At 34.0% G+C, this 13,987-nt stretch overlaps 4 protein-coding genes across 5 annotated transcripts; 1 reads left to right on the top strand and 3 right to left on the bottom strand.

Moving 5' to 3' along the window:
* Window positions 1-734: 734 nt before the first annotated feature.
* Window positions 735-1,746, bottom strand: LOC133688981 (calcium-binding protein CML42-like). The gene has a single exon (XM_062108665.1). The coding sequence runs from the start codon at window positions 1,539-1,541 to the stop codon at window positions 960-962; it is 582 nt and encodes a 193-aa protein (XP_061964649.1). The 5' UTR covers window positions 1,542-1,746; the 3' UTR covers window positions 735-959.
* A 2,732-nt stretch (window positions 1,747-4,478) lies between these two features.
* Window positions 4,479-6,059, top strand: LOC133689081 (uncharacterized). Of its 2 annotated transcripts, none has more exons than XM_062108805.1 (2): window positions 4,479-4,732; window positions 5,032-6,059. In XM_062108805.1, the coding sequence occupies exon 2, from the start codon at window positions 5,040-5,042 to the stop codon at window positions 5,682-5,684; it is 645 nt and encodes a 214-aa protein (XP_061964789.1). In that variant the 5' UTR covers window positions 4,479-4,732; window positions 5,032-5,039; the 3' UTR covers window positions 5,685-6,059. The 2 variants fall into 2 exon arrangements, with proteins under 2 accessions (XP_061964789.1, XP_061964788.1); XM_062108804.1 differs by having other exon boundaries at window positions 4,481-4,732; window positions 5,028-6,059.
* Window positions 6,060-9,349: 3,290 nt separating this feature from the next.
* LOC133689436 (uncharacterized) lies at window positions 9,350-9,946 on the bottom strand. Its single transcript, XM_062109292.1, has one exon. The coding sequence runs from the start codon at window positions 9,944-9,946 to the stop codon at window positions 9,350-9,352; it is 597 nt and encodes a 198-aa protein (XP_061965276.1).
* Window positions 9,947-11,237: 1,291 nt separating this feature from the next.
* LOC133689435 (uncharacterized) lies at window positions 11,238-11,858 on the bottom strand. Its single transcript, XM_062109291.1, has one exon. It carries the CDS (start codon window positions 11,856-11,858, stop codon window positions 11,238-11,240), a length of 621 nt encoding a protein of 206 aa, XP_061965275.1.
* Between the last annotated feature and the right edge of the window lie 2,129 nt (window positions 11,859-13,987).

The following is a 13,987-nucleotide window of genomic DNA, read 5'->3' as shown; positions in this document are numbered from 1 at the left end:
TTGAGCTCCTCTTGCACATGGATTAAATGTGCACATGGATTAAATGTATTAACCCTTTGTTTGATGCTCCAAAGAATTCTTAAATTCAGTCTTGGCTAAAATTTATACAATCAAACCATTCAATACTTCTTTCCATATTTTTATTTTAAATCTTATGATGGACCTATTTAAAACGTGTAATAGATCATTGGCATTCGTAGGCCGATCCACATCACTTTTCTTATGTTTTCAGGTCATTTAAAAGATCAAGATATAACAATCATAATGTCTTGTTAACTATATTAACAACTTGATTTAATTATTATTATTTTATTTCGACTTTGTCAAGCTACTAGTCTCTTTCTTATAATTAATATATATTATGGTGAAAAACTATGATAAAACAATATTGGATTGCTTGACAAGAAACAGGTCAAAATTTGAAGATCGCTGTTGCATATCCCCTTCTGGAAAGGTCCCCCTCCCCTCCCTTTTTTTTATTTTTTTAACTGGAATTGTATGAATCAATTCATAAATGTCATTGGTTGTAAATCTTTGACAAAGTCGTCCAAGAGGTCAACTTAAAGCTGCATTTCGAACAGGACCCGATGCTCTGGGCGTTAAACAAATAAAACTTGGCTGTCTCTCTACGTGTGCCTAAACTTCATCTTAGAAGATGCAAGGCCGAGAGAGAAATTTGCTTAGGCATGATGGGATCTAAAAGATAAGCTGCGTAGGAATGGTGAAATAAATCCTGAAACATCAAAACCAACCATGGCGCATTCATTATTAACATATACAAACATGAAGTCTGAACACCATTACGACGACATGCCAGTGATTGATTCACGTACGCTTCTAGTTCATGCATATGGAAATCATAGGACTAATTGACAACAGAAGAGAAAGCAAAAGAAACGAAACAAAAATAAAAAAGGAAGTTCAGAGAGGATTAAGATCGTGAAGATGAATCGTCAAGATCAGCTCCTAACAAGAACGCTCCTCATCATGTCCTTGAATTCAAAGAAATCAACACGACCATCTTGGTTACGGTCGACAGAGGTGATCATCTGATGAATTCTGTCAATCTCTTTGGCTTCAGGCAATCCCAACTTCCTCAACACGACTTGCAATTCGTGTGCTGATATGTAACCATCGCCATCCTCGTCGAAAACCTTGAATGCCTCTGACAAATCAGATTCCTCCTGTCTCATCCTAGCCTGATCTCCGATATCATTTGCAGCCTCCTCCTCGGATGCAATATTATCGTAACCAAAGAAACTGCTGTCCAATGATTGATGAAGGGAGACAAAATCTTCGAAAGAAAGGCCAGAGCTGCCAGGCTTGATGTGAGATTTGATGGTGAATTCAAGGTCAGAGAAGTCAGCATCGAGGCCAAGAAGGCTGAGTGCTTGACTAATCTCCTCGATGGTGATCATGCCATCGCCATTCTTGTCGAAAAGATCAAAGATGCGGCGGAGGCGAAGGAAATTGAGACTGGGGCAACGGAGACTAAAGGAGGAGCTTCTCTTGTGACCAGTGAAGGTAGCTGCTGCTTCCATGGCTTGTTTTATATATTCTTGGGTTGTTTCTATTGCAGCAACAGAAACCTGAGGGCCTGAAGAGGGGAGAGGATAGCTCTACTGCTTTGTCAATGAGTGATTTTATTGTCGAAATGGTGAGCGACAAAGCGCGTTTGGCGGCGGCGAGGTTGTTTGGCCAACCAGTAATGACCATTTCCTGGAAGTCTAGAACTTCAATTCCAATTCATAAAATTGTTCTTTATTATGTCCAGGGGAAGTCTACGCAATTTCTAAGTCGTACCCTCTCTCTTTTTCTTTTTCTTTTTCTTTTTGAAAAATCTTTTTTTTTTTAGTTTTTCAATGGGCAAGACTATACAACCCATAATAATTAGATAACCCGTTTATCTTATTAAAAAAAAATAAAAAAGGTTTAGGTTCTAAGAAATTTCTAGATCGTATTTTTAAATTTAACATGATAAATCTATCTTATAACTTCTTGATATAATTTTTTACTAGCCTGAATTTTAAATTAAATTATGTGAAAATTACCACAATATAATTTAATTAACTTAATTAGTTTAAAAATAATCAATAATCAAAATAATAAAATAAATATATGGTTTAGCTTTTTGAAACGCATAGAATGATGTAAATTAAAAAAAAACTTGGATATGAGAATTAAAAAAATTTATAGGTATCTATAATGAAATATCTAGGTGTTTTAATTAATTTGTATTGTAATAAAGCAGTTAAAGTTAAAAATTAATGGGACACAGGATTTGTAATATCACCATAGATACTAAATTAATTATCACTAGAATATGCTATTTTATCTTTCTTTTTTTATAACTAGTTATTTTTTAAATTCCAAGTTTTTTTTGAAGAAAAGATTTGAAACTTTAATCTCTCTCTGCAACTAAATCAGAGATATAATAATTTTTAGTATTGAATCATGCTAAATTTTACCTTAATATTATTTCCGAACTCAATATTTTTTTATTCAGTTATACATTGAACCTAAATATATCTGACTCTAATGAAATTATATATATATCTATTTGTTCTTAAAACTTTAAAGTTTATTTTTTTATTTTTTATAATTTTTTATTAAAATTGAATAATTTTTAAATCTCATAAGAAAAAAACTATTTTATCAGCACTAAATCTTTTATCAATAATCATCAACTTCTAGACCTTTAAAGAATAAAACATTAACATCTAATCATTCACAATCCACACATTGAACAAACTCACGTTCATGAGCATTTTGAATTTTCAAACTTCATCACTACGCAAATTAGAAACCACACAAAATTCATTGCATGGCGTGGGAAATTTCAAAGTCATTGAGCCTGCAACTCCCATTGGTGGATGCATTCCCAACACACGTGGGCTGTTGTGGTGCACACACAGCAAATATTCTCTCTGCAAATTGCTTTTCTCAAAATAAATGAGGGAAGAAAATGATTTTAATTTCAAATCATCAAGCAAAACAGGGAACTGTATCATCAATAACGGCTGCAGGGTTTTTTCGTGGGGTGGTTCGGTCGGTCTTTGAGTGGTCCAGCAGCGTGACGGGTCAAAGTGGCTCAAAGGAGACCATTTCATTTCATCTGACGTGTGCCTCCACTTGCGCGTTGACAGAGGAGTGCGCGCCCACTATCTCTTTTATTTTGCTCTTCGTGGCTGTTTCAGGAGACAGTTTTCAAAATCTATTTTATTTATTTTTTATAAATAAAATAAGTATTTGTACATAAAAAAAAAACAACAATTGGGTTCTTTGAAAAATATATATTTTATTAAATGAATTATTTTTCTTATTTTTACGTTTTCTTTATCAAAATAGTTTTTATTGGTGTCATGTTTTTAATAAGAAAATCAAGGTAATTAAAATAATTTTTTAAAGAATTTCAATAACTCTTAAACATGCAAATAAATGCATATCTTCAATTAAGACTTCGTTTCCTAATTAATGATTTTTTTTGTTTTAATGAAAATATATTCTTTTTTTATCAAGGGCATTGTTTTTTTTAATAAATTTTTTTAATACAAAAAACTTATTATAATCTGAAAACCAAGTTTCAATCAAAAAAAAAAAATTAAGTCTGTATGCAATTGAAGGAAAAAATAATTAATTTAGAAAAATTATAACAAAAAATATAAAAATATTCTGACTGGTACAATATCTTAATGCATAAAATATGACCAATATTAAATGTAAAAATAAAATTAAAAAAGAATAAAGTTTGGTGGCTGAAATAAATAAAAATAAAAATTGACTTTGTTTATCGAATAATGTCATTTACCATCATTTTTTATAGGAAGCATAGTTACCAATAGTATATTCTTTTAGTTTGTTTGTATAATATGTAATGTACATGAAGCATGATATTTTCTAAATTTGTGCTATGAATTTAGAATGGGTTTGTTTTTGTATTTAAAAATATTTTTGAATTGTTTTTATTTTAAATTATTTTTTTATAATTTGGATTGTTTTGATGTATTGATGTCAAAAATAAATTATTTTGATATAATTAAAAAAATACTATTAGTTAAATTATCATTGAAAAGAAAACATTATCAGTGTATCTTTTTATAAAATACAACATTTATTTACACATACTTGATTTTTTATTTTTGATGTTATTTTATATTTTTTTTCGAAAAAAATAGAAAAAGTAGAGGATAAAAAGGCAAGATAAAAATGTGATAAAGAAAGAAGAATTTATTATTATTATTATTTATAACCAGGAAGGAGACATGTTTAAAATAAAGAACAAACTGTTTAATTAGTTTTATTAATTTGTATAAATAACTAGACTAGGGTATAATTCACGAGTGTTGAAACGGACGTGGGTTCAATTCAAGTTCATTGATGATGATGCAATCATGATAGCATAAGACACCCACGCACGAAGACCGGAGCTCCTTCTAGATATCTTCTTGTCCACACACGCACACGCACACGCACACGCACTCGCGCACGTTCACAAACTCAACTCATCAACCCAAACTCAACCAGAGCTTGTGTTTTCATAGATTAGACAGAGCCCTAGGAACGCGAAAACGACTGACTCAGTGAAGCTGTAAAAACTTCTTCTTCTTTTTTTAAAAAAAGCTTGCCGTTTTCCTACTTTCCTCCTCTTCAACCTGCTACACTCCCTCCCCCTCTCGCCGCCGCCTCCGGTGCTACAAAAATTCACACAATTTTCTCTTTCAATCGAACTCAGGTAAGCCCTTATTTCAATTTCTAATCTCTCCCATATTCTACACGTTTCACTGCAATTCATTCGTTTCTTTGTTTCTTTCTCTGGTGGAAAATAACCGACTTTGGTGCATGTGAAGGCATGGTTTAATGAATAATTATCTAGGGTTTTAATTAGGATGTATACAGTTTAGTGAATAAGGTTTTCTTTAGGAGTTGTGAAGCAACCTTTTCTCCCTGCCTCCCTCTCTAATTATTATTATTGTTGGATAATTAGCTAATTAGTAGTTGTCACTGATTTTTATTTTTGCTCTTCTTAGACAGATATTCTCATGGATTCTGAATCTTGTACGGACAAAACAAACAAAACCCAAGATGAGCAAGCTAACAAGGCCAATGTTGAGCCATCTCTAGGTCCAATCACTCCTGATTCCAGCAAAGAGAGTGGGGATATTCCACTCTTTTCAGTCACTTTAGTTAAAAAACTGCCCAAAGTTCTCTCCTTCACTTCTAAAACCAACAGAAATGAGGACCTTTTTGACAATTTTAGCAGCCCGCGAACACCCCAGGATGGTGTTTTTGACCCATTCGCTCCGAGTCATGAAGACAACGCCTTGGCTCCTCAGTGTAAGAAATACTACGATGAAGCTAGGGCCAGTGTTGCATGCCGGCTTAATTTTACTTCTTCCCTTAGAACCTTCAGAAATGGGAGTTTTGGTGATGATGTGGAGTTCTTATCGGATGAAGAGATGTTTGAATCTGTGTATGAAAGTCTTTTGGAAGCTATTGTTTTGAAGCAAACTGAAGGTGCTCTTGAAGAAATGTCAAAATTGGAATGGGGTTCTGATGATTGCACAACACCTCCTGCAGCTCCTAAACTAACCAGAGTTCCTGATACTTGTCCCGACGCTCCTCTGAAGCAAAAAGGTAAATCGAGGATTATTGATTTGGGATTATGCAGAAAGCTTGAATTCTAAAAGTGATTCAATTGTGCTTATCTGATCTGCTGATGGTAGGATGCTGCGCTGCCAACTAATTTTATAAGAATTCATTTTGTATTTTGTATGAAAGCTGTTAACATATGTGCCTCTAAGTCATAACTTGTGGTCTATACAGATATTATTTAGCTAGGGATGATTTCCTCTGACCAAGATCACAGTGTAGTAGTAGCATTGTATAGGAATTCTTGACGCTCATTTACTTTTGGAAATCAGCAACTGTTCTTTACTTAGACAGCCGCAAGTGCACTTCTTTATATTATTTCTCTACCCATGGAGGTACATTACATGTATCTCATTATGTGGCTTGTTGAGTTAATAAAAATGAATGCCTTCATTAGTCTTTGTTGGCTAGCTTTTTGCTGGACTTAATTTAACCTTGTGCCAAAATGAATGGTGCAAAAGCATTACATGATGATTCAGATGTCGTTGTTTAGGCAAGATATAAAATGCCGCACATTCTGGCACTTTATTTTTTTGAAGTACTGATGGACAAAGGTGAGCTTGTATCCGAAATCTCATTGCTCTTGCTTTCACGAACATTACCACTGGATTGCTGGATCATTAACCTACTTTTTAGACACTTGTGCATTGATAAGCTACTCTGCTAATTTACTCTTTCCATGTCTTCCAAGTTTCTAATGGTTTTGGCATTTTGTGCTCCACAATAGTTTACATACTATTTACTTTACATGTTTACTTTGCTAATTTGCATTACATAGGATAGAGAAATCAACGTTTACCTATTCAGAATGGTTTCGGCATTTTGTGCTCCACAATAAACGAATGAGATCCAGTCTTGATTAGCTTCTCTGATTTCTCAAAGTAGATAAGAAATCACATCAAAATGTTAGAAAGTAGGAAACGCAAGTGCTATCATGTTGCTAGGTGCTTTCATAGTGATCACAATATCCTTCTACTTTCCTTTTGTATTTCTCCAAATTTATGCATTCGCCTCTTAGAAGAATGAACTATGCTGAAACAAGGCAGTATTCACTTCTATTTAAAATGGAATGAGATACTTATTTCTGATCAAGTTTTGATTATGTGTCATGACTTTGAGATATAAATTTTTGTGATTGAATAGGTAAAGTTTGAATGCTAATAACAATTACTAAATGCTAGCTTCAAACTGCTCATATGTTAAGTCGATAATGAGTTTGAAAACTGTATGGATTCTGGGAGGCAGCTGTGGATGTGCATGTGTTTGAGTTGTCTGTGCACATGTACATGTACTTCGCCAAGTTTTTTGTGTAAAGTCCAAGCAGGATATTCATTGCTGAGGACCTGTTGGCATCTGTTTTTTAGCAACCCCCCCGATATTCGTGGTTTGATAATGATATGGTCGTGATAATTGCATAAAGAAATAGAAGGATACATTGATTGATACCCACTAATTTGGAGCTAACATTGGTTCGGTTTTTTTTTTTTTTTTGGTTTGTTTTTTTTTTTTTTTACATGGCTATGGGTTTGTTTTCTTTCACCTGAGTTTGTGGGTTCTTTATTAGGGTTGTAAGTAAGCATTGAAGTAGTGGAACATTGGACATGATATACATGCCCTCGTTATAGGAAATCCGGATCAAGATTTTCGATTGAAACCTGATCTTTTAGGTGTTCATGGTCGGAAACTAAAGGTGATAGAGACAGTACTGCAAACACAAAAACTATCTAATAGGCAATGTTTGGTACATGATCGATCATAGGATAATTTTTTTGTTAAGTTGTTTGGTGTATTTTTAGACAGTATTTTTGTTCTATTCAAGGCTTGTTCTAGTGGAGAAATATTTATTCCATTAAAAGGAGTTGAGAAGCTTGCCTGATTATCTACACAAGAGTTACAGGTATAAAAATAATTATTATAATAATTTTAAAATTTAAGGGGTTGATTCAGGGCAAAGCTTGAGTCATGAGTTGTAAGGATGAATTAATTCAAATTAACTTAAAGATAAAAACTATTATTATTATTATTATTATTATTATAGTTTTAAAATCTAATTCAAGAGTCAACCCGAGATAAAACTCACGTCACGGGTTGAGAGAATTGACTTCAATTAAAAACTAAAATCAAAGCAATCTCGTAACGGATTTTTATATGTATTTAATCTCGGGTTGACTTTGTTTTTTTCCCAGATTAGGTTAGTTCAATTTTTTTTCTATTTTTTAAAAAATTTGAATTTGCTCAAGCCCCGGATTGACCATGTCTTGTTCAATATCAATTAAATACATAATAACATAAATTATTCATTCCAATACACTCTAAAATAATAATAATAATATAAAAAAAACAGATATTTTTCAAGCCTTCTCCAATCCATGTTTTCCAGTGTACCAGACTTTCTTTTGGATCTGTATATGAAAGTGACTGATAGATAGTGAATGCAAAGAAATGTTTGCCTGCGGCAGTAGCAAAAGTGTTCCAGATGCTAAGAACTGAAGTGAAGAGAGTTTTAGTTAGATGAGTCGCCGTTTCTACATGGATTTTGCCTCAGAGTTGCCAATTCATTTAAATCTGTATAGCAAGCTAAGTGATAGAAGATTCATTTTTCCCTTTCAAGATTCCCCAAAAGCGCTAAATTTCAACTTTGTAGCCACATTGACACCAAGTTTGGAATCGCTTCAAAGATTGACAATTAAATTTCAGGATTCAACTTTTAAGCCCGGATGGTTGCGTTCAATGCATGCGGCTGTGCTTTAATGGATAGTGGGGCTTTGCACAGAAACTTCGCAATGTTTGGAAACTTTGGATATGGTAAGAATTATGAACTGTTAGTAGCAAAAAAGAACAAAAGTACTAAATGTGATTATCTTTTTTTTTCCTAACATAAAAAAATAAAAATAAAAGAAGGATATTAATTAAATTTTAAAAAATAAACAAAATTAGAAAGAAAAAAAAAACAGAGAGAGAGAGGCTAGGTTCGAATGCCTCACTAGCTACACAAGAACGAGATTTTTGTTGTCAGAATTTGGACAACCAATGATGAGTAAAATATGATAAAAATAAAATTTAGAATCAAAATACTAAATTGTAAAACTAAAGGGACACAGAATGATATTGGAAATTTTTTTTAAGCAAAGAATGGTTAAAAAACCCCTTGCATTGTTGTCTCCTACTTGATTATGCCCCCGAAAGTTTTTTGTAAAGCAATAAAACTGATTTTTTTTTTTGTGAAATAAAGGATCAGGTTGTTATTTTGACACCTCAATATTGAGCCAATTCCCCCACCAACATAACCCAAAAGGATTAAATTGAAAAACAATTTATTTAGTGACCGAAGTGGAAAGTTTTTCGAAGGACAAGAAAAAAAACGTGAATTTATAGTAATCTACAGTGCTTGTAGTAATTTTCCACACCATTTCGATTTGTGTAAATTGTTTGCATATATACTTGTAATAAAAAGATTTTTACAGTCTCTACAATCTACTATCCAAAAGTGGCTGAGAAAAGACGCTCAAAATCTACACAGAACAGAACAATAAAATAATCTATCTTCTCTGACAGAGTTTAAACTGGTGAACAGAAAAACTAAGTACCGAGTGGCCTGCTTCCTTCCTAATTCCGGTGCCATATGATGCGGAAGTCAAAACTGAAGAAGCATGGTAGGCATGCATGCTACAGTCCAAACTTTTGTTGGTTTCATCATAACTTACTTGCATTCTTGGCTTTGAATCTTCATGGAAGGAATAGCAATAGCGAGTCGGCAATCAGAAGTAGCAACAGCATGCTTTTTGAATATCTTCAGGAAGGAGACCCTGCCAGGAATTCTCGTTCGTGTTTCAATAACAAGCTGCCCTTGCAGAACATCACTGATTAAAGCTGAAATATGAGTTGCCATCTCATCCACCTCTATGGTAAGCTGGGAAGGAAGTGTCTGAGTCCCCTTAGAGGGTATCAGGCCCGGGCACAAGTCAGCCTCTCCCACCTGGTCGCCTTGATATACAAGGTAGCTCTTTCCAGGGCCATGCTTGAAGCTGGCATGGTTAGGATTTTTGACGAGGAGTGTGAGATTGAGGATGATGTTAAGTTGGATACTAACAGGAGAGAATGAGATGCGAGGAGAGATGCCTTCGAGGGTAGCCGATAGCAGCTCGGTTCTGGGCTCTTTAGGCTTGAAAACTGTCAGGGCAAGGATGAGAACAATAATGAATAGCAGCAGCAGCAAGAGGAGAATTACCCCACCAACAATGAAACACCTTCTTCTCCTGGCCTTGGGATCATGTCCTCGGTCATTAGTTTCTATCATTGATGCCTGGAGGGTTTGGCTAGTTGTTTGAGATTTTCAAAGAGGGCAAGGGAATCCGGAGAGCTGTGCAGAGCACAGACAGGACAGGTGAGGAGGAGGTATAAATGCAGGGATGTGCCAGCTTTCTAACCTAATTAATACTGTTTGATTGAAGATTTGCACAGGGTGTTGGGGGTTGGGCTTTTATTAATTTTCTCCATCACGCACTCCTCTCTCTCTCTCTCAGCCTAAAAGAACGCTTATGAGAGCAAGCAAGGGGAGAGGGCTAAGTCGAAATATCATCAGAGAAGAAAGGATAAACAAGAGCCTCTTCAGTTAGTCAAAAAGCTTGATCAAGAAAGCTGTGCCCGATAGAGTTTCAGACCTATCTTTCTTGGCTCAGCCAGTCACCGTTACCTAAGATCCTATTTTGAGATTTGAAGAGAGCCTCTTTAATCCCATTTCTGCTGCTTTTTCTATATGCGTAACACATCGAATTCTAGACTTAATAGGCTTTGAATCGAACTTCCTTTTCTTGGCGGAGAAAGCTTCTTCATCTATCAAGGTGATAAGTGAAGTAATGAAATTCTTGTATTGATCCATGCTTGCTTCCCCTTCGTTAATTACTTTTTGATTGAGATTTTTTTTTGGTAGGTGCTTTATGATTTTCAAACCTTTTCACTTTTAAGTAGTTAAATAATTTATTAGTTTGAGTTATGGGCCTTGAAGGCCAGAGGATGTCTCGATGATGAACATTTTACACATATGCATGGTCTCGGCAGGTGGATTGTCCTGTATAATCAAATGCTTCCACGAACATTCAGCTTCTAACAAAATGTCTGCTTAGAAATTTGGTAAATGTTATTTTTAAAAGTAATTTTTATTTATAAATATATTAAAATAGTATTTGTTTTTAAGATCAGCAGGGCTTCCTAAACCAAAGTCATGTGTTCCTACAGAATAAATGTTGATTAGGTCAATGTTTTGTTCTGAACAAACACGCAAAAATGAACGAGGCTTCTCCAGAAAGCTGCAGATGGGTGAGTGTGTAAAGAGACACAATTGCCTTGAATACTTTCCCATGAACAAACATAAGACACAGTCAAGAACTATGCCTGCATCTGGCCAATCCAACAGCAATCAGAATCACATTAATATGTTCCTCTATTAATACAGAATCATCTCTATCAATAAACAAGAGATTTATCAAATACATCTGAGAATTATTAATACAAAGAAACAGAAAACCTACCACTATAATCTAAAATAGGACTCCCAAGAGAGAAGAAGCAAAGAAAGAACAAAAAGGGTCCTACAATTTTGTCTTATACTTGCACTTTTGATCCCCAATAGTGCTATTAGAAACAAAAACAACAAGATCACACCTAACGGTGCAAGTGAATTGTACTTTAAACAGATTGAAAATGCTTACTTTTCCAGAAATCTTGGTCAAAATATTAAAGGGAATAGCACCAGCCATGGCATCAGAAAAAAGCTGTGAATCAGACAACAACCGATCTGCCACAAGCGTGAGAGTTACGTTCATGGGTTTTGTTGAGTCTGCTGAAATCTTACCTGCAGGGATTGGAACTTCACCAACAACTTGACCTCTATAATTCAAGAAAGCAGAGCTGTCCTTGTACTTGGCACTCACTTCGTTTGGATTCTTGATTGAGAGATCCATGTCAAGACTCACGTTTACATGCACTTTTAGCCTGGCTGTATCTAAAGAAACCTTCAGGTCACTTATGGAGGTGGAATCCACGGTGGTTGTCAGTTGTTTGGGCTTGAACACCGTTAATCCCAAGATCAGCAAGACCAGAGAGATGACGAGGATCACTGCAGCTGTCACCCATAAACAAACGTTTCTGCGTTTGTGTTTCTTCGGAGATTCAGGTATCATTGCAATAGCTTTTGATGATTCCACATCCATCTTTTGTTTTTCCTTTCTAAATTTCCCCTTTTGTTTCCATGTGCTTTGGATTTGTAATTCCAGGGGTGGGTACGCCGTATTTATAGTTACAACAGGTTAATTTTTTTATTGAAAAAAGCGCAATGAATTGTTTGTTTGTTTGTTTATTATTATTGTTGTTGTTATTATTATAATTATTTCTGTTTATTTTGATTTTGTTTTATATAGCAAAATGGCTAAAATAATAAAAAATAAATCAAAAGGGATTTGATGGATGCATAATTTGACTCAATTTTGTGGAGTTTTTGTATGTTCATAGTTTCTAGAAACCTCGTGGCTGGTTATGAATTTAGCATGAAGGGGTATGGTTAAAAAAAAAGTAAAATTCTCTTGAGTTTTTTCTTTATATATATATATATATATATATATATATTCGACAACGATAATCTATCTTGAATTAAATTAAAAAGGAGAGTGTAAAATCCGATTTGAGAATATGATCCAAGTAGTAAAATCAAAGGAGAGAAAGTCTAGATAATAGATGCTATCAGCCGTGCCCAGGAATAATACAAAGCGCGCGCAACCATACAGTACTAGGTGATTTAGTAGTTTGTGATGCGGTAAGAATTTAGAATTAAAAGAATTTTAGGTTTGATTTATGTAGTTGTTAATATAATAATTATTAAAAATTTATATAATTATTAATTTTAAAATTTATAGGATTACTTGATGTATACACAAACAAGCTGAGTTAAATATTTATATTAATTATATATATAAAAAGGGGCGTGAGAATTTCTGCAGAGGGCGTGTTAGGTAAATAAAAAAGGGGAGAGTAGAGTGTGCCATAAACACCCGCACTTAAATGATGGTGAAAAGTACTGTTGGTTAGGCAGGAATTGAAAACCACATTGTTAGCTAAGCCAAGCTCTATGCCATAAATGCTAAGCGGTAGAGTGGTGCGGCTTCTGGATTCGGCCACCGGGGTTAGGTTAATCCATTCTTTGACCCAGAAGAAGCAGGGGAAAAACAAAAGGTCAGAGTTTGGTATCGCCGAACGCGGTGTAAAAGTTTTTATTTCAAAATAATATTATTTTATTTTTAAAAATTTATTTTTAATATTAACACATCAAAACAATTTAAAAATATAAAAAAATTAAATTTTTATAAAATACTATTTAAACTGTATTCCCAGACATCATCTCGATTTGCACCTTTTCCAGGGTTTACTGGTGTCCGTCTTGCCGTCAAAATAATGCATATTTTGTGACAATCAGAAGCGCACGGTGATAACAATTTACTGCATGTAGGATGCAATTTTTTGGGCACCTCTTTCTTTCCTTTTTTTTTTTTTTAAAAAAAAAAACTTTGGAAATAAAGTCAACAATAAGAGAAGAATATGTGCACATGCAAGCGTATCCCTTAAATAGGGAATGATATATATATATATATATATATATATATATATATATATATATATATATATATATATATTGACATTAATTTCTACCATCACGGTCTAATACGAATTATATATGATTTTTATCGTTTTAATTAGTATTAGATTATACATCGAATCTTATCAAAGCAGTCAATAATAATTCCCACATAACAATTTTGTCGTTGAAATAAAAAATAATATATACAGTATTTTTTAATTTGTTGGTGCAGTAACTCACATCTCCTAATATACTACACATTATCATCTATACAAACAACTACAAATTACATATTAATATCACCCTTGAAGGCACAAGAAAAAAAAAATACAATATTGGTACAAGCAAACCGGCATGCCATCTCCTTCCCTTCACCTAATTGTCTATAGCTTTAGACATGTCTCCTAGAACAAGTCCTCCATTGTTTATGATAACTGAGTTGCCTATGTGCCTGCCCAATAACACCATTTTCTAATTATGAACCACAATCTTGTCCTAGGTCAGGAGTCATGGGGTCAGCTATTGTCACATTTCTTTTGCTCAGCTTTCCAAAAATGACGATCCATGGAGGCCTAAACATCAATGGTGCCCATGATAATGAGAAGATATCGGCTTGCCGGAACACGTCTAGGTATTCTGAGGGAAAAATTTGACTACCTTTATTATTCCTCCTACCATTCCAACCACTTATTATTAATCATCATCATTCGA

This window comes from Populus nigra, chromosome 3, assembly GCF_951802175.1.
Source record: "Populus nigra chromosome 3, ddPopNigr1.1, whole genome shotgun sequence".
NCBI classification, from domain to species: Eukaryota; Viridiplantae; Streptophyta; class Magnoliopsida; order Malpighiales; family Salicaceae; genus Populus; species Populus nigra.
Note: the sequence above shows the minus strand (reverse complement) of the source record. Positions and strands in the feature narration are given on the sequence as shown.